The sequence below is a fragment of the Rhyacophila brunnea genome, unplaced genomic scaffold (assembly GCF_057557595.1).
Source record: "Rhyacophila brunnea isolate RB1 unplaced genomic scaffold, BYU_Rbru_1.0 scaffold_21, whole genome shotgun sequence".
Taxonomy (NCBI): Eukaryota; Metazoa; Arthropoda; class Insecta; order Trichoptera; family Rhyacophilidae; genus Rhyacophila; species Rhyacophila brunnea.
Window position 1 is genome coordinate 2155647 of NW_028232871.1, and position 26940 is coordinate 2182586.

The 26940-nt window shown below is 33.5% G+C and overlaps 2 protein-coding genes across 2 annotated transcripts in view; one reads left to right on the forward strand and one right to left on the reverse strand.

Moving 5' to 3' along the window:
* Positions 1 to 8086, forward strand: part of LOC147070602 (homeobox protein unc-42) — a 60792-nt gene extending 52706 nt beyond the window's left edge. Inside the window, exons 6-7 of the mRNA XM_085949221.1 lie at positions 3199 to 3298; positions 7980 to 8086. Of these exons, the coding sequence (XP_085805347.1) occupies positions 3199 to 3298; positions 7980 to 8086 (207 nt within the window). The remainder of the gene's footprint in view (positions 1 to 3198; positions 3299 to 7979) is intronic.
* Positions 8087 to 13639: 5553 nt separating this feature from the next.
* Positions 13640 to 17945, reverse strand: LOC147070603 (cilia- and flagella-associated protein 61-like). Its single transcript, XM_085949144.1, has 4 exons — positions 17798 to 17945; positions 16975 to 17145; positions 16154 to 16273; positions 13640 to 14930 (listed from the first exon to the last, which is right to left on the reverse strand). Exons 1-4 carry the CDS (start codon positions 17903 to 17905, stop codon positions 14766 to 14768), a joined length of 564 nt encoding a protein of 187 aa, XP_085805270.1. The 5' UTR covers positions 17906 to 17945; the 3' UTR covers positions 13640 to 14765.
* Between the last annotated feature and the right edge of the window lie 8995 nt (positions 17946 to 26940).

Here is a 26940-nt window from a genome sequence, read left to right on the forward strand (position 1 = left end):
ATTAGTGAAATATGATAATTTATACAATTATAAATTTAGCCTATTTAATACGTCCACAAACATTATATAGTTAATAAAAAAACAAATCAACCTTTATGGTGCCATCAAATAAGCTAATTGCACGATACACAGCATCATGAAACATAACATCTGTCCTGCGACGAGGTACGAGGGTGGGTCAATAATTCCTTAGAAAAAAGCATTAAAACAGTTTTTATTTTTGTATTTTTTTTTTCTCAACATAATCTCCTTGGAGCTCAATACACTTGGTTAGACGTTTCTCAATTTTTTTTAAACCGTCAGAAAAATAAGTTTTCGGAAGGTCCTCAAAATAAGCATTTGTCCGATCGATGACTTCTTCATTTGAAAAAAAACGTTGTCCACTTAGCCATTTTTTTAAGTTTGGGAAAAGGAAAAAGTCACTGGGGGCTAAATCTGGCGAATACGGTGGGTGGTCGACCAATTCGAACTTCAATTCTTCAATTTTAGCCATTGATCGTAAACATGTGTGAACACGGGCATTTTCCTGATGAAAGAGGATTTTTTTCCTGTTTAAATGAGGCCGTTTTTCTTCAATTTCGTTTTTTAGCTGGTCCAATAAAGATGCATAATAATCCCCTGTTATTGTTTTTCCTTTTTCCAAATAGTCAACGAAAATAATTCCACGTGCATCCCAAAATACAGTAGCCATAACCTTACCAGCTGATTTTACGGTTTTCGCCTTCTTTGGACATGGTTCGCCTTTCGCAATCCACTGCTTTGACTGTTCTTTCGTCTCGGGAGTATAGTGGTGTTTCATCTACAGTCACAAAGCGACGAAAAAATTCATCCGGATTGCGTTGCATGAGCGACAACAGGGCTTTAGAGGCCACCACCCTATTGCGTTTATTGTCGACTGTGAGCAAACGCGGCACCCATCTTGCAGAAATTTTTTTCATGCCCAATTTGTCATGTAAAATAGAAATGACGCTACCTTTTGAGATCCCTGTAACCTCAATTATCTCACTCAACTTTAATCTTCGGTCACTTAACACCATATCGTGGATTTTATTGATCATTTCTGGTGTAGTCACCTCTACAGGACGTCCTGAGCGTGGTTCATCCTTTGTTGATGTACGACCACGTTTAAATTCATTTAACCAGTTATAAATAGTTGCAAGTGAAGGAGCAGATATGCCGTGAACTAAATCCAACTCATTTTTTATTTCCTTTGCTGTTAACCCTTTTATATTAAAATGTTTAATAACAGCTCTAAACTCAATTTTCTCCATTTTTGTAAACAAGCAAATTTTTTTTTTAAATGTACGAAAATAAAAAACAACAACCCGACCAATCTGATTGAAACTTCGCAGCATACTGAATCGGTAGTGCCGCTGCATGAAAACAAACCGCTTACAGTACTAGTCGCGCCACCTGTCGGCTTTTCTAAGGACTTATTGACCCACCCTCGTATCTTGAAGACCGTGGAGCTACGAGTGATATTGGTGGGAACATGAAAATTAATATTTGCCAGTATATACGGATTGTAAATGAACCCACGAAGAAGTAAAAAGAAATGCTTTAAAAGAACAATCACTCTTCGGGTAGACAGGGATTACATTGATAGCATACCCAGAAGAAAACGAGTCGGGAAATTCATTTTATTGTCATTATCATAAGGAAAGAACCCGTATGTTCTTAAGTAGAGAAATCTAAGAAATCTATTGTGGACTCGATCCAACTTAATTGTGTGGATGGACTCCAAATAATGCTGGCATATTCAAGAATACTCAACACAAATGATACAAATGTACGTAGCACTCGGACGTTTTCGAATGATTTTGAAACCCTCATTACAAAACCAAGCATTTTGCTAGATCTAGTACTGATGTCAAGAATATGCTGATTGAAAGTGAACTTTGCATCATACAATACACCCAAATCTTTTATCTCCGTTACCCTACTCAATAGTATACCAGACAATGTGTATGGGAACAATAAGGTGTGCCTTGAACGACTGAATGAAATAATATTACATTTGGAGGTAGCGAATTCAAGTTTATTCAATATAGACCATTGCGAGATAGCATCTAGGTCAGACTGCATCATCGCACAGCATAATGGGGTTTCAATAGTTCGAAAAAGTTTAAGATCATCTGCGAATAGCAAACAAGAAGAATTGGTTATAACTTTGACAATATCATCAAAAAATATTAAAAACAAAATTGGGCCAAGATTTGAACCTTGAGGAACACCAAAGTTTGTTCTAAAAATCCGCGATTCATTCCCATGGTTATCAACAAATTGACGGCGATTTTTCAAATAAGAAGCAAAAAAACATATTAAGTATACTATATGACGCGCCAAATGTACAAAGCTTTTGTAATAAAATATCGTGATCAACACGATCAAATGCCTTGGAAATATCTGTGTACACAGAATCAACTTGAATTGACTTATCCATAGAATTTGAAATAAAATTATTATACACTATAAGATTTGTTACTGTGGACCGCCTAAGTCGAAAACCATGCTGCGAATCGGAGAGGCGAGAGTCTATTTGACGGTTGATGTGTATATGTAATATCGATTCAAATAATTTACATGGAGCCGAAAGAACTGCTATTGGCCTATAGTTAGAGATCTCTGATCTATATCCCTTTTTATGAAGCGGCCTTAGGCGGGTTATTTTCCATGCATCAGGAAAAGTGCTGGATGCTATGATTAAATTAAATATATGTTTAAGCGGAAAGGATATAATAATATGTTCGTAACAGCCCTTAACAACATAAGGTGGCAAGCCATCTGGACCAAATGAACTTTTTGGAGACAAATTTGAAAACCCATATTCCATATCTTTCTCGTCAAAAGCTGAGATTTGAATATCTTGCGTTGCAGACGAAGGACCAGCAGAATCGGGGTCAAGTAGCGGCTCTATTGGGTCGCAAAAAATGACTTAAAGTTTCGGGATTATGTTTATCAATTCGGGAATTCATATGTATCGAAAATAGCTCGGGATCCCGGGATTTGAATCCCTACTCATAACTGAAGCTACTGGGATGCCAGTAACATCGACAATTCAACAAATCGATACTATACTCTTTGCATTTGCTGAAAAAATGTGGTAATTTTGTATCGAATATTGATTTCACCAGAATTTTAACTCAGATTTTGACATTAATTGTATTATGTATGATTAATCTCGATTACTGTTTATAGATGGGAGGCAGTTCGTATCCAGGAATGTCGCAACCCTTCTCCATGAGCCACAGTGCGGCTAATATGAGTGCAGTTGCAGGAATGAGACAAGATGCCATGGGTAAGAAACCATTATGCTATAACATCCTAAGCTACAGTGTACCACTTCTATGACATTTCTTACAAGTATAACGTACCAAACAAAGAGTTTGAACTAATAAAAACGGAGCTTACAAACAATTGCAAAACAAATCAATATTCAGTGAACATGCGCAAATTTGATTTCTTCTAGTACGCAACAATTATACAAGTAAATGTGTCTATTCTATACACAAGGCAGCTATCAAGGGTAGATTATCATATTTATATATTGAGACGGTTAATTGTTACAATAAGTTAACCGTCTAAACACTCTAAACTGTCAAAAAGTGCTACGTTTTAACAGTACCTCTCTTGGATATGTTAACTTTTAGATCGAGATAGACAGTTTTGATAGTTTATACGGCTAACTTATTGCAACAATTATAATACATAAATATGATAAACTACCGTAGATAGCCGCCTTGTGTATAGTAGAATAGACCCACAAATGTGATTATTTTTATGTTCGCTATTCTCGATACATCACTTAATTACGACAAATTTTAACTAATGGCTCTTATAATACTCTCTGAAGCGCTTTCTAAATTGAGCTACTATTGGCTATTGTATTTTAAATCAAAGTAGGTATTACTTTAATTACTAGCCGACGTCACGGATCACTCCAAGATATTTTAGTGTTGTAGCTTCCTTGAACTTGAAAGAGCCATTAGTCAAATTTTGTCCTAATTAAATATGGTACCTTTAGCATAGTGGTTTATGCATGGACAAGAAACCCGAAAGATGCAGGTTTGATTCCTGCGGGGTGCCTTACTTTTTTCAACTATTGGTTATAATATATTTTCTCAGAAGTGTTTTCAAAATTATGTATGTTCAATAATTAGAATGTTACATTTTTAAATCTTGTGAATTATTAGTTGAATAAAAAAAATAATTAATTAAAGACATCTAAAACATGTTTTTTGGCATATATTATAATTTAATGATTTTAATATTCCTAGTTTTCTCGAAAAAAAAATTCGCTCGCAAAGTTCATAAAGTAAAGCCTGTACCTTCGGTGGAATGGCGAAGAAAAAAAATGACATGTAATCTGAATAATGATTACCAACGTCCGAGATCAAAGATAACTTTAAGGAGCGAGGGTCCTTCGCCGGAGATTGCCTATTTCACGGCGAATGCCTCCGAGACGACCAAATTTCCTTTTCCCATCTTATTCTTGCGATCGAAATCTGGAGGCGGCCTTGCGACGTCAGAGCGCGGCGTCTTCGGCTAACTCTTGGAGCGCAGGGCATGCAACGATTTAATTCAAGTATTATTTCGAATATCTTTTAGTCATTCATCCCACTGCCAAACGAAAGTACGAGAAATATATTCATTACCGAATATTATTGTGTAGAATAGCATTGAAATAATATATAGGTAGGTATTTACGTAAATTATGTAGGTAATTTTGTTTTCTACGGCTCACTTAAGGCTAATACTTCAGTTGAGGCATGGTCTAAAAATATCGTGGCTTGGCGATGCGCGGATTGTGCAAATGACGTGTGCCAAACGAAATATAATTTGTCATAAACATCCGTCCATTTAATGTTATATTTATTATTATATTACTAATAATAATAGTATATTCATTGACATGTTTTCTTTTTTAAGTACATACGTAAAGTTTTTTAGTCATCTTTACACGATTTAAGAATATTTTCATCCGACGCCATGACAAAACAAATCGACGTGCGCACACCTCGACGGTCGGTCTCCAATTGGCGACTAGTGAGAAATTTCGTTGCACCTACTGTTGAAAATTATTTTCCGTTTCACTGAAGCACGCTCTTAATATTCAATAATGATGAATTCACAATAAGTCATATTAAGATAACTCATAACCGCATGTGTAGTCAAAAACATAACACATTCATTGAGTAAAGGTGTGTCTATATAATATGTAGCGACAACACAAACATAGACCCCCTCCACCAAACTCAGTCTTAATCGAGCGTATCACGAGTCCCTACATTTACATGTAAATCATCAGTAGTTTTTTTACGCCTGAGAATATATCAGGAGCAGATATCTAAGACTGAGAATTGATAATTCAAGTGTGCTTTAACTGAGTTTACAGTGTTTACACATACTTTATAATGAAAAATACCCATGGGAGAGAGTGGCACGGTGAGCTAACAAGGATAAATGATTCTAATTAATAAATATAGGGCAAAAAACTAAATTATGTGCAGAGAATTTTACGTTCGCAATAAGATGCCGAAAATTTTTAAACGTAACAAAATTGGCCTTTGTGGCGGCCAGGTCCAACGGCCCGATGAGGCCAACAATTGGTTGAAGATCTCTTCTCTTTCGGGCCACATTCTCGGACATTTCCAGACGCCATAGCGACAACGTGAAATTGGACCTTTCATTCGAGATTTTGCCACTGTTTCCATACTATTCTTCAATGGAAGAATTCTCCTATCTTGCGAATGTCGTTTTTAAACTCAATTTTATCACATTTTTGAGCAGTACAAACTTTTGTGAGGGGCATGATCTAAGATTATAGATAAAAAGACTATAAATTAATAGATTTAACGTCAATTATTTCATGATAATATATCAGATTAAAAAAAATACCAAACGATATATCCATAATTTTATTCTAAATTAATTAATTTGACAACTAACTATTCGATCTTAAGTAGATGTTATCAATTCTCAAAAAGAGTTATTTGACATTTTATTATGTATCTCTCTACCTGTTATGAAATAATGTAAATCAATTTTTCGAACACACGAAAGCCCAAAACAGCATGTTGAATTAGCATTGGCTCGTGGAAGCCTAAAAATCTTTGAAGGCTATTGTTTGCTAAAAAAATCAAATAATTGTTTTTATAGCTATGTAGGTATATTATCTATATACTCGTATTAACTACCCCTGTAGTTTTTTGGAACATCTACAGATACGATAAGTCAGTGTGATTTAATTATTGTCTATTTTATTACAGTAATATGCGTAATGCTTAAATTTACTTACAAAAGCAAATGATATCTAGATAATATAATGGATACAAACCACTGTTGAATACACACCAACAAAATATAAAATCCAAACATCTTACGAGGGAATAAAATGGAGCTCCGTGTATATTATGTACGTGGGTAGATAGTCCTGGGGTTTTCCAACTATGGCCGTGGCCTCGGGGGCGTCCCTCGGGCGATTTCACTTTTCCAAGGAAGTGCGCCCTCTCCATTTTGCCGCGTAATAAGAAAATTTCCAGTACATTTGCCGCCGCGACGTGTGCTGGCGCCTCGGCAAATATCCCATTTCCTGGTGCGAGATTGCATCTTACGAGGCGAGCGGACAACCAATAGAAAACCAACAATCTTCTGCCATCGCTAGCGGGATGTGAATGCCACGTATTCTATATCCCACTAATGTATTTGTTTATTTATTTATTTTCGCATCGCATTTTATTGTTTTATGACTATATTATTATATAACTCAATGAGAAATTTCAAGATAGGTACATATTTTTAATATTGTCTATGATTACTGTTGTTTACTATTTTGGCGATAACATAATATTGTGTCATCAGTACATAAGTACGACGAAATGAATACCCATTAGTAAGGTATATTATTGTTTATATTAATAACTATTCTATACTCATTTGTACTATGTATTATTCACAACTCAATACGTGAAAAGTATATCCAAGGATATATGAAAAAATATTTTAATCCTTCTTAAATATAAAATCACAAATTCCTCATATGAAATGACAAAAAAAGAATGCCTAAAGTCCCTATATAAAGCTGGCACCTAATCCCGTTATCATTTGTTATCACTGCCAAGAAAAATCTAGCGTATGTGAAAGTATCATATCCACAATTGAGACTGTTAGTTTCAAGTAACCTCCATTTTTACTTTTTAATATTTTTAAAGTTATACTTCTTTAGGCGCGTTTAGAAAATCAGATCAGAGTGTATTTTTGGCGTGTGACAAAATACGTTGTGTGAAAAACACACTCGATTGGATTCGATCCAACGATTGTTCGGTTATCAGCTGAACGCACAACCATTACCCCACAGAATGATACTACAATCGTGACGATTATACAGTATAATAATATTATCTATAGCTTAGAATTGTTCCGTTGCTAGGCAGCAAATTTATTATTGACCGCCATTTGCAATTCCTTATGTAAACAAACTATTCAACGTCATAGTGGCAGTTGTTACTAAATAAAAACAACGATAAATAATTATATAATTTAGTAATATAAGTTAAAGTGTATATAAATAAATCAACGACGTTCCAATAAGCGGCCCCTTTTCTTGCGTGTGTAATTTAACAAGATAATTAAGAGCTAGTCGAAGAATCTAGTTTATCACAAGTTTTGTTTTTGTTAAGTTAAGCCAAATAAGTATAACTTCTAACGCGCGTACATAAGTACACACATCGAATTTTTTATACTACTTAATTCTGCAAGTACTTTTCCATCAAATTCAGTTCCGTTTGTCAGTTAAATAGAATTAAACCGGAGCTTGCATCCGGTATTGCATCATATTATATGGCTATTGTTTATTAACCCTTATTGACTCGCAAAGTTTGGTAGGTATAACATACTCTGAAACTTGGGACGTCATATGACAGTACCATAATATACACATTCAATTTTAATAAGAGTATTATAATGTAATTATTTTGCAGGTATGAGTCCAGAGGACGAGTGGTACAACAAAAGCCTGTCAGCTCTGCGGATGAACAGCTCGCACCACGCCAACCTGGCGGCGCCCATGTTGCAATACCAGACATAATCGCTGCTCCACGCCGGTAACGCAGACCATTACTACGACGATTTCAATTTGCCATAGATTTATTTATTTACTTATTATTACCATACGATTGTCAACAATATTATTTGCAACCAACGAAACTTGAAAGTTTTCGCGACAGTAATTTTTCAATGCGAATTCAGTCAGCCGAATTAAAGGTCTAAGTCTACGCTCTCGATCCCAGAGTGCTACATCACCTCTACGCACATACAGTTCACGACAGTAAGCGCGGTTGCACCAATTAGATAACAAAAAAAAAACACAGTACATATAGTTTATTTTAAATGCACATAGCTAATTACACAGAAAAAATAAAAAAATGGGCTTACAGCGAACATAATATAGATTAAAATTCTTATTCAAATAAATTATATGGTGGTGTTACTGACAAAAGTTGATAAGTCTCGAAATCATGTTATGGAGTAACTGCAATTTGAAAGTTTCAGGCATAATGCTGGCGTTGATTTTTTTTTCTAGGATACATATTTATATAGTTATATAATATATAGACACATAAACCGTTATTAGCTCTAATTACCTAAATTATCGACTTAACAACTTTTGGCAGCAACCCACGATATGTGTTTATACATAATACAGAGACGATTTATATAAATTTCCAGGCTGTTTTGAAAAAGAAATCAAAATAGTAAATGACAAAAATTAATCCATTCTTTTCGTTAAATGAACTCAAATGTTTTTTTTTGTTGTTTGATAACTTTGCACCGTGAGTGTAAAACCAAGGCAAGCGCAAAAGACATATTTTGGATATATTAGGGTTTGAAGTCTTAACTTAAAGAACTTGAAGTTAGGACAAATATTTTCTAAAAAAAACATAATATTTAATTTATATCTACATTATATTGCATGTTCTTTCAGTTACTTCACTTTTACATTATCAAGTTTACGACTTTTGCAGTTTTTCTGCATATAATCTCGATATTGAAAAATATTGCAGATGCCTTGGTTTTACACTCACATTGCGAATTATTTATTGATTTATTTTCTAAAATATTCACTTAAAGTTATAGTTCTAAATTAGTTTGGTTTATGACAATGAACATAGTGCTGTCCGAGTGTCTGGTGATATAATATTATGTAAACTGTCTTTTTATAACAACTAAAATGCAATTAAAAGTACCTAAATAATATAAGATCTCAGAATTTTTAATGACGCATTTAAAAATTACTGTCACGGAGACACTTTTTAAATACTAAATATAATCTTGTAAATTATATCCATATTTACTAATACTACCCCAAAGACTTTTCTTCGATTATTTATTTTGATGTCTTTCTTTACCTATTTATATAACAACTGGTGTTGACATGTGTACTTCAAAAATATATAAATACAACAATTGCTATTATTTTAAATCATATAAAATATTAATCAATGGCGAAGACTGTATAGCAGTGGTCGGCAACCGGCAGCCCGATGATCACATGCAGTCCACACGTGCATTTTTTGCAGCGCGTAAATGGTTGAACATAATATGAAAAATAATTTTATTAACTATTTTCATAAATTCAGCAATCAAATATGTGATTGAATCATTTTAATGTAGATATCAGTGATCAATTATTGCAGTTGTTTTTTTGTAATGACAAACGACATAATGAAAAATTGAGTAATGCGTCAATTACATTGAGCTTCTTTACGAGCTGTTTGATGGCGAATTTACAATCTGCCTGTAAAGTCGCCCAGTGTCATCATTGAACAAGCTAATAAGCAGATTGTAAACAATCTACCGAGAAAAGTTGAAAGCCGGTCAACTTTACACGCTACACGCCGGCGTGTGGGCCTACTGCGTGTGCGCAGTAGAGCGCAGTAGCAACATCCCGGTAAAAAACGAACTACGTTCTGTCAAAATCGTCGCTGGCTTGTGGCTTCTCAGCGAATGGAAAGTTTTGTGTGTCATCATCACAATCGCAGTAGCTGAATCGCCCGCTTTTAAATTCGCCAACAAACAGCTCGTAAAGTAGCTCAATGTAATTGACGCTTTAGTAATGCATTTTATTGAAAAATGTTCAATAATTTTGCCGATATTCACTGAAAAAAATCAGGGAATAATTGGTTTTACGAAGACGATAGTCGAATTAGGAAGCATTTATACATTCAGATATTAAAGGGTTAATACACAGAACAGATTAATAAATATAATTCAGATAGGCTATACCCCCAATACACTAAATTTTGAAGCAGGGTTTTGAATGTGTGAGCATCCTACGAAAATGAAACACATTATAGACGTGCAATAGTGTGTGTTGCAACCTTCAAATACACCAATATTGAATGAGCGTCAGTGCATAAATTGAGAGCAGTTGTCAAAACGAAGGACAAGCTTAGAATTACATATTCTTGACACGTGTTTCAGTTTATTCCATATTCTTCCATACTCAGTTTTCATTCATTTCAGTTCCATTAATTCTGTGTTCCCTGGATTTATGTATATAATTTGACTAATAAAAAGCCACAAAAGTTTAGTTTTATGTTCATAACTTATATTATCAGTTCTGTTTTTTTAGAGACTGAAATAATAAAAATAAGTATATAACTCATTTTCTATTTTCTCTTAAAGACTTGTGGTTCTTTGTCTGAAACGGTTGCCGACCCCTAAATACTAAATTATTAAAACCCAGTGAAATTATGAAATTATTGGCTTATTATCCTATCTAAAATTTGTATAAAATTCAACCAGCCTTACAAAAATAATATTCTATTTCTTATAAAATGTTGTGTGTTTTGTTATTATTTTATATTATTATTATAATCGTCTCTTATGACAGTCTTCGCCACTGTTATCATGGATATTTTTAATTCACATTTCCGTATTATTTAAATTGAAAAGAAAAATATTTTATGTTTTTATATGACAACAACAAATGAGTATGCGATACCGAGCATGGAGGAATCACTAAAGAAATGATTTCACTAAAAATTTAGACTAATGAAATAATTTTAATTCAAGACATTAAAACGTTTAGCTTTGACATTATAAAGTTGACTTTTATGAACAACGGACATTTATATTATATAAATAAACCAAAAAAAAATAAAACCATGTTTATGTATAAAAAAAACCTAAAGTAGGTAATTTTCGATTGTTGTAATTAAGTCGTTTTATATTATTCTTAATGATTGCCTATTTATTACACAACCAAAGAAGTCGACATCAAACCGATATTAGTTTTAGAAGTTTTGTTTACATTTTAAGTCATCATATAAAAAAAATGTATAAAATAGTAAAAATCATCGATGTTTCATATTTTTGTGACTGTGTTTTAATATATTTTGTGAATTTTAATAAAAAAAAACACTTATATTTTTTGTAATACAGCCATAACTATATAAATTCCGAGATTTCATTAAATGTATTTATTTGCTCGAGACTATAAGTAAAAATTCAATATTGATTCATTGGTGTAACATTGGTTCACATGCTTTTTTCATTATTTACATAATTACTATGTAATGGAGCAATATTAAGTCACCAAAAAATGACAGACAATGATATACCTACCTACTTATAAATCATATAATAACACATAAAGAGTAATTATCTGGTACGAATTTGTTTTTTTTTACACTGCATAAAGCCAGTGTTTCACAAACTGTATGGAATGTGGCTTTATCCTGTTAGAACTACGTGTTTTCCAAATTGAAGTCTTCCAATTCTGGCCACAAAAAATCATTTATTATTTTCATATAACGGATGCTATTGACCGTAACAATTATTGCTCTTTCATAATTTTCGAATAAATATTGCCCGATGATGCCTCCAGTCAAAAACCGCACCAAACAGTAACTTCTGTAGCATGTAACGGCCTCAACAGTGGGGTTTCCTCGCCCCAAATACGGCTTGCTAATATTTATATCGGTGGCAAATGGTGGAGGGTATGCTGTTAAGATCTGACATAAACAGTGCACACTAAGCTTTGTCAGTCAATCGTATTTGTTGTCATTGAACTAAGACTACAGTATGTAGATAGCGGTTGTTAGTTTTTAAATTCAATTACACCTTGCCTAATCCAGGCCATAGTAGATAATAGTGAAAATAAATTCATTTATTTATAAAATATTTAAAAGTATGCCATTCATTAAGCAATACATAATTTTAGATATTTTATAGATAGAAGAATATTTTTTATCGATTATGGTTTGGTTTAGGCAGGCCTTAATGAATTTAAAATCAACACACTGTGTTAAATGTATTCTTAATTCAACGAACACAAATAAGTATGAATGAAAAAGTGTGCACAATTTTGTCGAATAGCCCATAACATACCAAAACTATTATGGTTTTTTTTAAGCAAGGTTTAATTGATTTTTAAAAACTAACCAGCACCATCTGCAAATTGTATTCTTAGTTAAATGAAAACAAATAAGTATAACTGACAAAGCTTAGTGTACAATATTTTTTCGAATCTTAACAGCCTACCTCCACCCATCGCCACTGATACATACGTATATATACATACCCATTGAGGTTAAAATGTACCTCACTACTGAATATGGTTTTCCTTGAAAAACCTGCTTTTCCATGTCCCAATCTGCGAATCTGCGACGCTGCCCGTGATCCGTTGGCTTCAGTTCTTGCGTTAAAGTCTTTATGCAAAATTCGTCTTACAGAGCCGTAGTTAATTCCAAGTTGCTACAATCTTCTTGGGATCCACATTTCTGACTCTTCGGCCACACGTTCATATATAAAGCAGCAATGTTTTCCACAGCCTTCAGTTGGACGATGATTTCTACCGAATTCTGGCCTTAATTTTCCCAGTTCGACCGTCGAAGATTTGCCATGTTTCGTAGCATGATTATACGATTTTTGTGCATCATGTGGTGGATAAACTATCCATTGTGTGAAATGGTAGACTTTCAACTGACGATATGTCACGTAGAATATTTAAGTTGGATAACTCTGTATAAATAAAGATAAAAAGGCATGGACCAATGTTAAACCGATCAGTAAAGTCACCCGACGCAGCTCTAGTACATAACATGGAATTCTGTTTATTTAACTTGTACTTTTACGCACTGTGCTATAAAAAAATCATGATTTCTAATAAGTCTACGAAAATATTATAATATTGTATTGTGTAAAATTATTATTATTGAAGATTTAAATTTAAAATGAAATACAAAAGTGATTGTAAAATAAATGCCATATAACATGTAAGTGATTTAATGCAATTTTCTTCTCATAGATGTCATGTAAATATAATATTTAGCAGAAAATAAATTATAAATATTGAAATAGACGTTTACAAATCGATGATGTTATTGTTTTTGTGTTTATTACAATTAATATTATTTACAAAGCAACAATGTGAAGTGAATCGAGCAATTTCGTTGGATGCCAGCCTTGCACACATAAAAAAACCAACCAACAACCTGTACCTAGTTATGTTAGGTCTTTAATCTAATTTATTAAAAGTCTAATTGTTTTACGTTTCCGCATCTACAGGCACTATGCAAATTCACCTAAGTATGATAAAAACACAACTGACCAATGAGTTTTTTTTTTTTTTGTTGTGTTCATGGAGACGCCCTTACGAACGAAGATTGTCCACCTTCAGTTTGGGAAAATCTACATCGTAATAGTATACAATCTCATTAGCTGAAAACCATTCCAAACTAATCAGTGGGTACCTCATTAGCTGCATATCAATTCCAATACCGGTATTTCAAAACTGGTATCCCAGTATTTTTCGATACCGAAATACCGGTTTTAAAAATCAGACAATACCGATATATTTGGTATTGAAAGTAGAAACAAAATGTATTAATTAACATAAAATGTTTAACATGACTGTATTTTGTGTCGGGTTACGCAATGTCTGGTTTACTTTCGTTGCCCTTCAACGTCCTTGGTGATGAGCTAACACATGCAGAATTGGTTTTTTCCATATATTTCACAAATTGTGAAGTATTCAGTAGAAAATACCGAAATACCGGTATTGATAGTTTCATTCAATGTTGTAATCCCTAACGCCGACCAATGAATAACCCCGAATGCTTTACGAACTATCAGAAACTGTGTACGCATCATATCTATATAAATAAATTGAACTAGAATGAATTTATTTAGCATGTTTATACTTAAGTACAAAATTTCCAACACTTCAGATTTTTATATGTATGGGTAAATTCTTCACTTAGGAATAAAGTATTCATATTTTCTTTAATAATAATGTTAACTTAATATAAGCAGTAACTTTACGATATTCTGGGTCAGTTGTATATTTACCATCATAATGTGCATAGTGCCAGAAGAATGTCGAAAGGAAAAACCCGGGCAGTTAAAAACTATCCAAATGGAATAGTACGAAACTGAAACCATTTAGAATTCAAATGCATATTCCATCAAGTACCCTCGAGTCATTAGTATCTATTAATTTTCTGATATTTGTTTACTAGTTTTATCTGTCACCTATATAGAAATGAATCGTTAGTGTTGTCTTTCACTACATGTTTCTATCTTTTTCACACTTCATTGCAACCAACTTCATTACAACCAACTTCAAATACAACATGGATATTAATTATTCTTACAAAAATTCTTTCTACTGAAAGCACTGTGAACATTATTTTTATTAGTTTTATTATAATGACAAGAAAAGGAAAACATACAAAATAATTCTATGAATATTCAATAACTTATTCAAAAATTATTTTCTTACTTTCGTCAATCTTTGAAATAGCATACATCGGCAATATGTCATTATTTTTATTCAAAAACTTAATCATTTTTTCTTCTATGCATTCAATGTAAGATTTAATATTATCTTCATCGATACACTGAAATTGCTCATCGCTGGTAATCTGTAAAAACAGTAAAAAAGATGAGTTTTCCTGCAGTACCTATATATTGTACAAAAGTTAGACACCACACAATATAACATTATGATTGCCATCTATTGGCGGTGCATAAAACTATTCTGTGAAATAAACATTTTTATAAATAAACGTATGTTTATGGGTAATGAATGAATCCAATAAAGATAGACAGTTGTTCAGGCTAAAGTCAGATATTAATTAAATATACTGATGGATTCAGAAAATATACTCTTTAAAGAACATATAAATAGTTTATTTTTCTCTAAGAGGCGAGCCACACCGGGCGACTCTGATCTCAAGACCAGTCGCCGAAACCAGACCGATGTATGCAGTTATATGGACCATGCCAGACCTGGTCGCCCAGTAGTCGCGCAAGCAACAAAGTCGTGCGATCAGTAAAATCTCGTTCTTGCGCTCGGTCTGGTCTCCCGGTCTCTCTGGTCGGGCGATCGGTAGCGATGTATGAAAACATATAGCATTGTATTGAGCGCTGCCACACTGGGCGATCAGTCGCGGGCAGCCACGTGAGCCACGCCGCGGAGAGAACGTATTTTTTGCATACTTGCGTGTACATTCATTATTATTTTTATTATTGGCTGCCTCTCTGGTCGCCGGCAAGTCGCCCGAGTAAATCGCCCGCGGAGACCGGTGTGGCCCGGCTCTAAGTGCTGTCTTCTATCGTAGGCTGCCGACAAAATTGCAGTACATCTGCCTATCTTGGCTCACTTAATGCAGTAGAGAGATTTTCCTTCTGCCTACATAGCTGCTGCTCTCTACCTTCCCTTGCATTATGAACTGAAGTAAATTATACTTTTCATCGCGCAAAATATGCTTGGCGAAGAAATCCTGACTTTCACCCATATTTAAACATTCAAACACTATCTCAAAACTATCTTCTTCTTCTTCTTCCACGGTGCTACATCCCGGGTGGGATTTGGCCTCCTCCACTCACTCCGGCCTCTCGCCACACTTCTCCAGTTACCGGGTCTTCCTATATGAAGCCAGTCAACTTCTACGGCGTCAGCCCATCTCCTCCATCTCAAAACTATATGTCTTCCAATAACACAAAATGGTCTAACACAAAATCTTTAGTATCGTCAGATAGATTTCAGCTGTATAAACAATCATTATCTGCTTTCAGTGGGTGTCACTACTTATGTACGTACTAACTGGTAATTCTGTTAAAATTGAAAAAGACAGTTTCTTACATCAGCTTTCGAGAGATATTCTTTGTCGATTCTTTCCATCAGCTCATCAAATCTGTCATGATAAATGGCATACGCCCAAGGTTGCCTGAAGTATTCGTAGAAATCAGAAATTTGATCATGCTAAAATATAATCATTTTCAAAATAATTAATGCAACATCACCTTTGAATAATTTCACTGCATCCTCAAAATTCTTTCTCACAAAGCATAGTTAGATAAGTACCTACGTGCCTTCATATTCTATAAACTAATTTGGTACTGTTCGGTTATACGGAATACAGCGGAAAACGCATTTTGAAAACAGCCGATAAACTGGATTATTTGTTAGTTTAACCTAAACTAACCTAACCTAACCTAACCTAACCTAAACTAACCCAAACTAACAAATAATCCAGTATATCGGGTATTTTCAAAATGAGTTTTCCGCTGTATTCCGTATAACCGAACAGTACCACTAATTTTATTTATTTGTATTATACAATTAATAACTCTTAGAAAGCAGCTAACACCATATTTTATTTTCTACTCCAATCTCCATTCTTCATTTTACATGGTCTTAATTGTATCTGCTAAACTTCAATATTTCATCCATTCGGAAACATTTAAGGATGCCCATTGGCCATTTTATACATGCTGGGTACCACAGCATGTCTTTGTCTTTCAACGATATGCGTAACAATAAAAATGGTAATTCTGAGGAGACATTGCATAGGGATGGCACATTATACGAATACGAATCGACATTTAAATTCTTAATATTCGAAGCATAAACACCATACCTACACATAATACCTATAGTAAGATTAAATCTTTATCTTTTACCTCAAACCTGTATACCAGATTATTGAGAATAAGCTCGTGCTTCTGCCACAAACATGTAATATTGTGAATGTCCAGGTCGTTGGAGGTAAGACATGTGATAGAGTTGATGTAGCCTTTATGGTCCAAGTGGATTTGGAAGTATCCATTGGTGAACGTCTCTATCATGCGACCCTGCAGAATTTCACAGAAAAATATAGAAATATTATGTCATAATTTAGGATTTTCCAAACTGGAGTGCGAAACTGGCCTGGGAAACAAGGGAAAAATTTATGGCAAGAAGGATTATGAGTATTGAGAGGGTCTAAGTGAAGGATGTGGGTTCCAGTGACGTCCTGGCGGGGTAGGCAGATTGAGCGTCGCTTGGGGGCGGCAGTTACTCGAAGGGCGGCAAATCGAAGAGAATCATTATTTATGTATAGAAATAGCCAAGTACCTAAACGTAGTAATAATGGAAATATCTTTCCATTTAAAAAATCACCTTACTGGTTGAAAACAAAATGTATTAATTACTATAAAAGTTTTAACAGGACTTATTTTTTGTCGGGTTCGCGATGTCTAGTTTACTTCCGTTATCCTTGGACGTCACGTCCTTTGTGAATAGAAATGAATTGTCATTCCTCAGCTCTTTTCCCATCTCTGTTATGAGAGTAACTGACGACAAATCCTAGTAAAAATACTATTTTGATAGCTTTATAATCTCAGAGCAGATTGAAACTCAAAATTATTTTCTGTATCATTTTCCTGCCATAATATGCTTACTCAAACGACTAATGATGGATTACGCACATTTAATAACAAAACAAATTAATAATATCCCACTCACAAAGTCATGTCTCAATCCTTTTAACTCGATGGGTTCCATCGCTCCCGGAGAGGTAATGTTCAAATAATGAAGTCCACCAGGGAACGTACAAATTGTTATGAGAGGCATTGTCGCATTGAAAAGGCCTCCACTGGATTCACAGCGTTTTGAATAACTGTAGAAAGTACAAACCGAATCATAATCTTTCTATCCGTCATTAACATTGGCAACGAATAAGGATTCTTGCAGTATGATTAAACATTATCAGAAAATGGACAAATATCATGTCTGGGATCTTTTATAATAGCAATAGGGTATTTTTCAAACCAAAATTTCAAATGTAGAACACTTGAATATGTGTATTAAATAAGGCTCTAAGTACCAAAAAGTAGTATTGCCTGTAGTTACAAAATACCGAGTCATTGCAGTAAAATTTCATGAAGAAGACCTTTTGAAAAATGTAGTTTTACAGTGTGAAGCAATCATGGCAGATTCTATAATTTTAGGTATTAAGAACTCGCAAGTGTCAACACACCATCGTCAGCTATTTTATATTGAATGCCGTTAACCACTGCAGTGCTACTTACACCATTATAAATAAAACACGCCAACGGACTTACAACGTCGACAAGTTTAATTATTTTGCTGTGTTTTTTTGACTTGCTTGAGGTACTTAGACTATAGTTGAAGTTATTGGCGTTGGTATGTAGAATATTTTTCTATAAATATGTCAGTTTTTATTAATTTGGTACTTAGCGCCTTAATTAATACACGTATTCACTTGTCAAAGACTACAAAGGAAATACAATTCAAATTTGACACATCGAGATGGCTGTAAAGAATAAATGGGACTAATATGAAATAGTCACCAAGTCGTAATCTTTTCTTTTTTTAAAATGCAATAGCGCCTGTTGACGTGCATAGATTTACTGGCAGTAATAGTGTGTATTTTAAACTATCGTGACAATAACTATTTACACGTAAAAGTGCTGTCTGTCTCTCCAAAATCATTCTTCAATCGTAAGCAAGATGCGATGTTCTCATTTTATAGTACTATTTGACAAGTCGTGAAAATTGGCTAACCTCAAAATGAGTTTCTACACAGTGTAGTTCATTTTTTTACCGGTAGGTTCGTTACTATCATTCTACTGCGCAGGCGCAGATATAGAACAAATCCCAACTGTCGAGTGAAAATTCAGAAGCTTCAGAACTTTTTTGAATCATGCATGCAATCTTGCAACTTGAATGATAATACATATTTACACATGCATTTTCTTGTTATGGCTGCGATAAATCACCAAATCATCAGTAAATCCATGCGCGTGTGAACAGGGTATAAGTATAAGTCTAAACTAGATACTTATTCGAATGATAAAAACATAATATTATGAATACAATCAGGTAGATAGGTACTTACAGTAGTTTACGCTCATTTGATGTACTGTTGTCAAATGAAACAAGTGACATGTTCGAATATGTAAAAACTTGCGGTGGAGATTTAACGCCATCATTTAATATTTCATTTGATTTAGCAGTGTCGACACTCTCTTCCGTGGGTGCAAATGGATTAAGACTATTCAGAATATCTTCACCAAACTAGAATTTTTAGTAAAACATATAGTTCTGGGTGCGAAAAGAAGAGCGTGATATGTCTGAAGATTCGAAAAATAGTTGAATACATGCCAAAATAACCGTAATGAACATACCTACGCATAAAAAAGAAAAAGTCAATTCAAAGCCACTGAATTAGTAAATTTCAAACATAAACGTTGATATAGGTAGAGGTACAAAGTTGTCCGGTATTTATCTTTTCGAGATTGTCCATAAACGACATCACACGATTTTGAATAGGTATTATTCACCCCTACTCACACATCATCGCATTTTTTCATAATATATTTTACCCGCCTGTTTAAATTCACACAATCACATTTTTTTGAAATGTCATTAAAAAAACAATTTGTTTATTAGCAGAATTTTTTTTTATATTTTTCAGGTTTTGTGGGGTCATAATATATCCCTTTACCTAACCCCATCATCTGGTGGCGAAAGGTGGAGGTAGGCCGTTAAGATTCGACATAAATAGTGCACTCTAATTTTTGTCAGTAATACTTATTTGATTTCATTGAACTAAGAATAATATTTGTACATGGTGCAGTTTAGTTTTTAAAATTCAATTAAACCCTGCCTAAGCCAAACCATAATAGTTAAGTATGTTATGGGCGATCCGACAAAAAAAGTGCACACTTTTACAGTCATACCTATTGTTAAATTAAGAATATGTCATAATACAGATGGTGTTTGTTAGTGTTTAAAATTCATTAACCTCTGCCTTTTCCAAACGATAATCGATAAAAAATATTCTTCTATCTATAAAATCATTTTGACTATTATCAACTATGGCTTGGATCAAAAATAATAACGATAATAATTAGCCATACCCGCCCCTCAGTTGGAGCATATGGCACCACGAGGCGCCTCCAAGAATCCCTGTCGCTCACCAGTCTTCTTGCATCATTCCATGTCAAACCAGCATCCCGTAGCTCCTCCGTATACATTCTATAGATAGTATTTAGCGGCCTTCCACGACGCCGGAACCCGGTTGGCTTGAAAAACACGCAAGCGAGGTTGATTCTCTTCTGGTATCCGCAGCACGTGGCCAAGCCAGGTCCAACGTCGTCTCTTCTCATGGCTTGGATTAGGCAGGGTTTAATTGAATTTTAAAAACTAATAAACATTATCTAAACATTGTAATCTTAGTTCAATGAAAACAAATACGTTTGACTGACAAAGTTTATTATACACTATTTATGTCAGATCTTAACAGCCTACCTCCATCCTTCACCACTGCCATCATCACATATCAGATCCTATCTCCCATTAGGATTTAACATCATGTATAGTAATTGATAACCTTATTGTTTCTCCTAAAAGCAGTGATGTCTTATAGCGCCTGTAGACGTACATGGATTTACTCGCAATAATAGTGTGAATTTTAAACTATCGGGACAATCTCATTCTTCAAGAGTAAGCGAGACGCGATGTCGTCATTTTATAATACTATTTGACAGGTCGTGAAAATCGGTTAACCCCAAAATGGGTTAACCTCAAATACTATATAACAAATCCCAACTGTCACGTGAAAATTCAGAAGCTTCCGAACTTTTTTGATTCATGCAACTTGTTTACACATGCATTTTCTTGTTATGGCTGCGATAATACATACTGTCAGCAGTAAATCCATGCACGTGTAAACGTCGCCTTTTAGTGCGCACAGAATTAATTCCCTAAAAATCTGACAAACTTATCAGGGATCATTTGAAGTTGGTTTTAATGCAAAATAATATAATAATATAATATACAGCTTCATCGTGACACCTACCTTATAACCGACTTCTTCTGATGAATAATTGGAATGACTGCAATCAGTTGATTTATACTTCTTTGAATACTCTGTCATGGGTCCGGCGGCATAAATACAATTGTCACTTGTTGCAAAATCAGCATCAATTACAAGTCCTCCGTTATAAACAAGTCCACATTTATTAATGGCTAGAAAAATACAGAAAAAATACCAAAGATGTTGAACTGTCTTTTGTAATAGTTGAAGCCTTAAAATATGAAAGTGAAGCAAAAAAGGACTCCTAGTCTACTGATTAGGTTATCTACAAGTGACATTGGAGTGCAGGTTGATTTGACATATTTATTATATTTGCCAATTTGAATGGCATATTAAGACTGAGCTGAACAGGACAAGGTCATTCATAGTTCAGTCAGAAATTAACCTCAGCGTTGAAAGGATGTCATTTTAATCCAGTCTAACCTCAAAAACCTCTAACCATCGGGGATTTATTTTAAGAAACACAATAATTATTAATTACAATTTTCAGTCGAATGAATAATCATTATTATTATTAGTATTATTATCTTCAAACATAACATGTATGCGACGTAACCTGATGCCGGCCGAAGTAATACAGGGCTGTCAAAATAATATCATTCTAATGGAGCGTTTTAAAGAGTTACAAATTTAGAGTTAAAAATTTCTAGTAAGCTATTTTCTTATTATTCCATCTGTACAGTAGTACAGATGGAATAATTACATATTTCCAAGCGTCAAACGGCATATAACATTCATTTAAAATAAGTATGAAAAGACTAGCTGATTATGTTATGTTATTTTTGTATTGTTCTTATTTTTTTGCTTATCAAAATATTTCACATATTATCTGATGATGTGTATTTTTGGGTATATCGTAATATGTATCTTGTATCATTAAAATTGCTATTAAGTTGTTATAACATAGGAAAATCTGTAAATCATTAAAATGTTAATTTCGTTATAGTTTTTAACTAAACCTGTGCAATTACATATTAGATTTAAGCATTGTTGTACTGTGTGACTTCTATAATATCAGATAGCCTTACGCGAGATGGGCAAGATAAAAAATAAAACTGTAGGATGTCGGCAGACGAGTAAACAAAACCCAGCTCATTGGATAACCGAATGGTAAGCAACTGTATATATTATATTTTTCCGCCAAATTGCACACAATTAAAGTATAAATTATTTCTTGCATTGGCTTTACTTACCAACAAAATACAATAATTATTGTACCTACCAACAAAAAGTAAAATTGCGTTACTTGTTTGTAAAAGTGTCATACTAAATTAATTAAACTAATCGGGTAAGTAATAAAAAGTTATTAATTGAGTTAGCATTTACTTGGTAGAATTCCATTTTAAAAGAAATGAAAATATAATTAATTATATTTTCATTTCTTTTAATAAAAAGTGACTTTCTTTTTATAATAAACAGACATCACTATATTCCACTTTTTTTTAAAATATGCATTAGAATTAAACAATATGTACCTATTTTTTTTTAATAATTATGTAATAGGTCTTACACATTCAAAATAAATACTATTCATTAATAATGTTTTTTGGATAGCACATGAAATAAAAATGTAGGTAGATATGTATTTCAACATCCTTCGTATGTTTAGCTCTCGAACAATTTCAGGTTAAAACGTTATTAATATATTATTATTAAGTTTATATCGTGGCTATCCATCATATTGGTTGCAATATTTCCCACCAAACAGCTGATTAACAAATTGAATTTAGTAACATTTACGTATATTAGAAGATATCATTTTTTGGTCACCCCATATTTTATACACTTTGACAGTGTTATGATTTAAATTTAATTAAGAGATCATTATTTACTTTAGACCAAAGCATTGTCGGCGACCTTTGAATATTACCAGTAGAGCAACAATTCCGGACCACATGTAAAAAAATCATATTTTCAATTCTCAAGGGCAATTCTGTAGAGCGTCCCCTTAAAAGACAAACCGTCGCAATGACAAGATGAGTAACCAGTATGTAATGCAACCAACGAATTTGGACTATAATTAACAGTAGGAGCCCTATACGTTATTTCTCTTATGACATTTGAAATTATTTTGCAAGAGTATGAAGCATGGGTAAGTTGGCAAACTTCACAAATATTAACATCGCTCAGTTGGCATTCTGATTTTCTGACACATGCAATGGCGACCATTTTTTATGTTCATTGTAATTACAATAATAATGCGTAGTATTACTAGCTCGTTATCTATTCATTTTGATTGTCTTTTTATTCGTTCTGCAACTTGGCAAATAAATGTCATAACAGTAGTGTAAAGTTCTCTGCAAATGGACCTGCAATGCAAAGTCACTTGTAGCTAATCAGTGGACTAGTGGTTCTTTTTTTTGCTTCAATTTCATACATCTAAGCTCCATCTCTATAGAAGGAGAATTTCAACGTCTTTGAATGGAAGCTGCCAAGCTGCCAAATTGTTTACAAAGTCTTAAGCAGATAAAATGTAGCCAATCGTAAGTATAGGTATATGCATTTTTTCAACAGCATCCCTACAAACAAAAGTAACCGCACACCACCGATGTATGAATATATCGTAATTTATTATTTATTTGTTAGATTTACCCATAAAAGTATCTTTGTCAATATCTTTTATATCATAATAAAACATGGCGACACAGTTCATCACCATTGTGTAAAAATGCGAGGTTAACTTGACGGAGGTTATTCTTGTTCCTTCTTCATGTGCTTCAAGATGACACGAATCAAAATAGTATCTTTGGTAAATCCTGATACCTTTTTTTAAGATGGATCGCATGACTTCATTGTCAACCTAGAAGATGAAATATCTGTTACTTTCCAATAAACTTTCATTTGTTATATTTCATTAAAGTAAACAGTTGGGTAATACAGACATATTCATTATTGACGTCTGTGTATTGATGTGTATTGGAATGGCGACTAGGAAACGGTTCAACGAAAACAATACACGATCCGCGAACACCGTATTCGAGAAGCGCATTTATACAACAATATGCTTCAATTGCGACTCCGTAAACAATCACATTATCTGTAAATTTTAAAATATTATACAAATCATTTAATCATTATTATGTATAGTCCAGTCCAGCAGCATAAAAATAATTGTGCACTTTTGTAAATAAGCCTGAAACTTTGTATGATGAATAGGAATATTCAAAGTCATTTTTAACATATTATTATCATTATTAGATTAAGTATCAGGAGCCCTAAAATTCCAAATGCCGGAGGAAAATTTAATTTTTTATAATAATTATTCTCTGATTTTCGATAATTATTTTCAGTTTGGATATGTAATGTTCGACAACAAGTAATCGGCGAAAACAGGAAGTCGCTGTAGTCGACGTAGAAGACTTCTAGTGACGTACCTTGTCATGGCGGCAACGTGTACTATATGGGTGTTTAAATAATGTATCGACTCCCCTTTTTCGATGCTACTCCTTTTCGTTTTCGCAATAAACCAAAAGTTTATTAATAATAATTCTAACATCACTCCTGATCGTTTTAGACATATTTTTATTATAAAGGCCATCAAATTACATAAATTGTCAGATCTGTACACCACAGGAACGTAAAATGAAATGATAAATTTGGGGGCGTTCCTCATTTGAAAATGGAAGTGCAAATAGCTGCACTAGAGGGGATTGTTAGTTCACAGTTTTATCACTTGGAAAAAAGTTCTTGTTCGGTAGTATGCTATGGTATTGAATACTAATTTTCAAAGTTATTCATAATATTCTACAATTATTGGAAGTCCATAGTCCAAGTTATCTTATAAATAGTTTATTCAATTATTGGCGAATGTAAGTATTTATTAAAACTAAAATTTGGAGAGATCCGGATGCAGGCTAAGAATCAAGGTAAGTACCTATTATTGGTACCTTGATTTAAACCACAAAAGTTGGTAGCTGATATTAAACAAAATTTGGGAAGTGCTTCAGTTTCAGTTAGTTTTGTCGTAATTAAGTAGGATGCAGGTGGCTAAATTGGTAAAGAACATTGATCATAATTCGATGAAGGCGGGTTCATGACACGTGCGGAAACATATTTTTTCTCAAGATTTGTTTTGAGGTGCTTCTAAATTATGTATGAAATTGAGTGGTCACTAAAGTCAAAACGACGCATTACGCATTATGCACTTACAATAATCGTACATATTCCCAATGAATGTGTCCAATTTTTTCAAAGATCTACAAGCGTCGACAATGTCGTTGACCAAGAAAAGATTCAGCGGACTGGGCGGGGCAGCCAGAAACTCCAGTGACGGCGAGTAAGACAGCACATCCAGAGGAATGCAATCCGTGCCGTTCATCTTCAGATCCGGAGCCCCGATCTCTTTGTGATAGTTGTGATTCTGGTATTGTTTACCGCAGAACATGAACAGCAAATCGTAATGAAGTTTATCTCCGTCGTCGATGAGAATATATTTTCCCCGCCTGCAACATTAATTTCCTTTATTTTTTATAAAATTATCTGAGCGAGATAAAATTGAAAGAAGAATAATGTACCACTTAACTTATATGTTGACTCCATATCAAGAAACAGAACAATCCACCTACATAAAACACCTGAGACTTGTATTAAAGTTCAGACACTCCCAGAAGCGTACCAGTACTGTAATGAGCTACGCCACAGTGGTTGCTTGTATTTAAATTTAAGATCTCTCACATAAGTTGGATTATGCTATGAACAGTCATGTCGCTGCTTCAGTACAATACTCATTCAAGTAAAAATATGTTGGTTTGTAATAATCAATGTTAATTAAAGATTTTCTATCTATTTAAACAACATATTTAATTGTAAAGTGAGTTCTTTAATATTGTTTGTAGCAATTTTAAATCTCTTTTAATTTTACAATAAATATAGAAAACATATTTATTTATAATAAAACTAATACATGTACAAAAATTCTCAGTTATACAGTACATATTCATTACAAGCAATAATCTTTGACACTTTTAAGATGGATTAGTATTTGACTAATAGTATAACAATAGTTATATGTGTCGCTGAGTTTCAAAACCCGCTATAACACTTTTTTGAAATAATTAAGATATATATATATCGTTGGATTCGTTATTAAAATCTCTACATGAAAATTTTATCACCTTCTTCAAAAGCCGCTACGATTAACTGTCATTTATGAAACAAAATCAATGTGTCTATCAAATCCCGCTATAACACTACTGAAACATTCAAAAACCTTTTTAGTTCAAAAAGTTTTTGTTGATTTTCTCAACATAATGAAAAAGTGTTATAGTGGGATTTGAAACTCATCGACACATATATTATATTGACTTGTTTTTATGTTGTCCTGAAGCAGGGAATTGTATTGGTATGTATTTAACATTTACATATTAATGGAAATAAAAAGAAAATGAAATATGAAATTCTTTATTTTAGAGAAAAAGTACTTTTGATAAAAAACCAAATAAATAAAGCTGAATACTGCTGTCTGTGTTAATTATTATTAATTTAAATCATTATTATACTATTCATAAATGATATTGATCAAAATTATCAATCACCCAATGGCCAGAATAGCAAAATTGGCAGTGTGCACTACTGTTGATACTTTTTTGATAACGACACCTTTTCATCATGCATCAGAGTGGGGGATGGGCATCAGCTCGTAAAAAAATCAATTCAACACTTCAAAAAGCTTTATATGCGACTACATACCTGTTAATGTCTTTCATCGTACCTTCAATAACATTCACACAAGTTTGCAGCACTCGTTTGTCAGGCAGACTAAAAA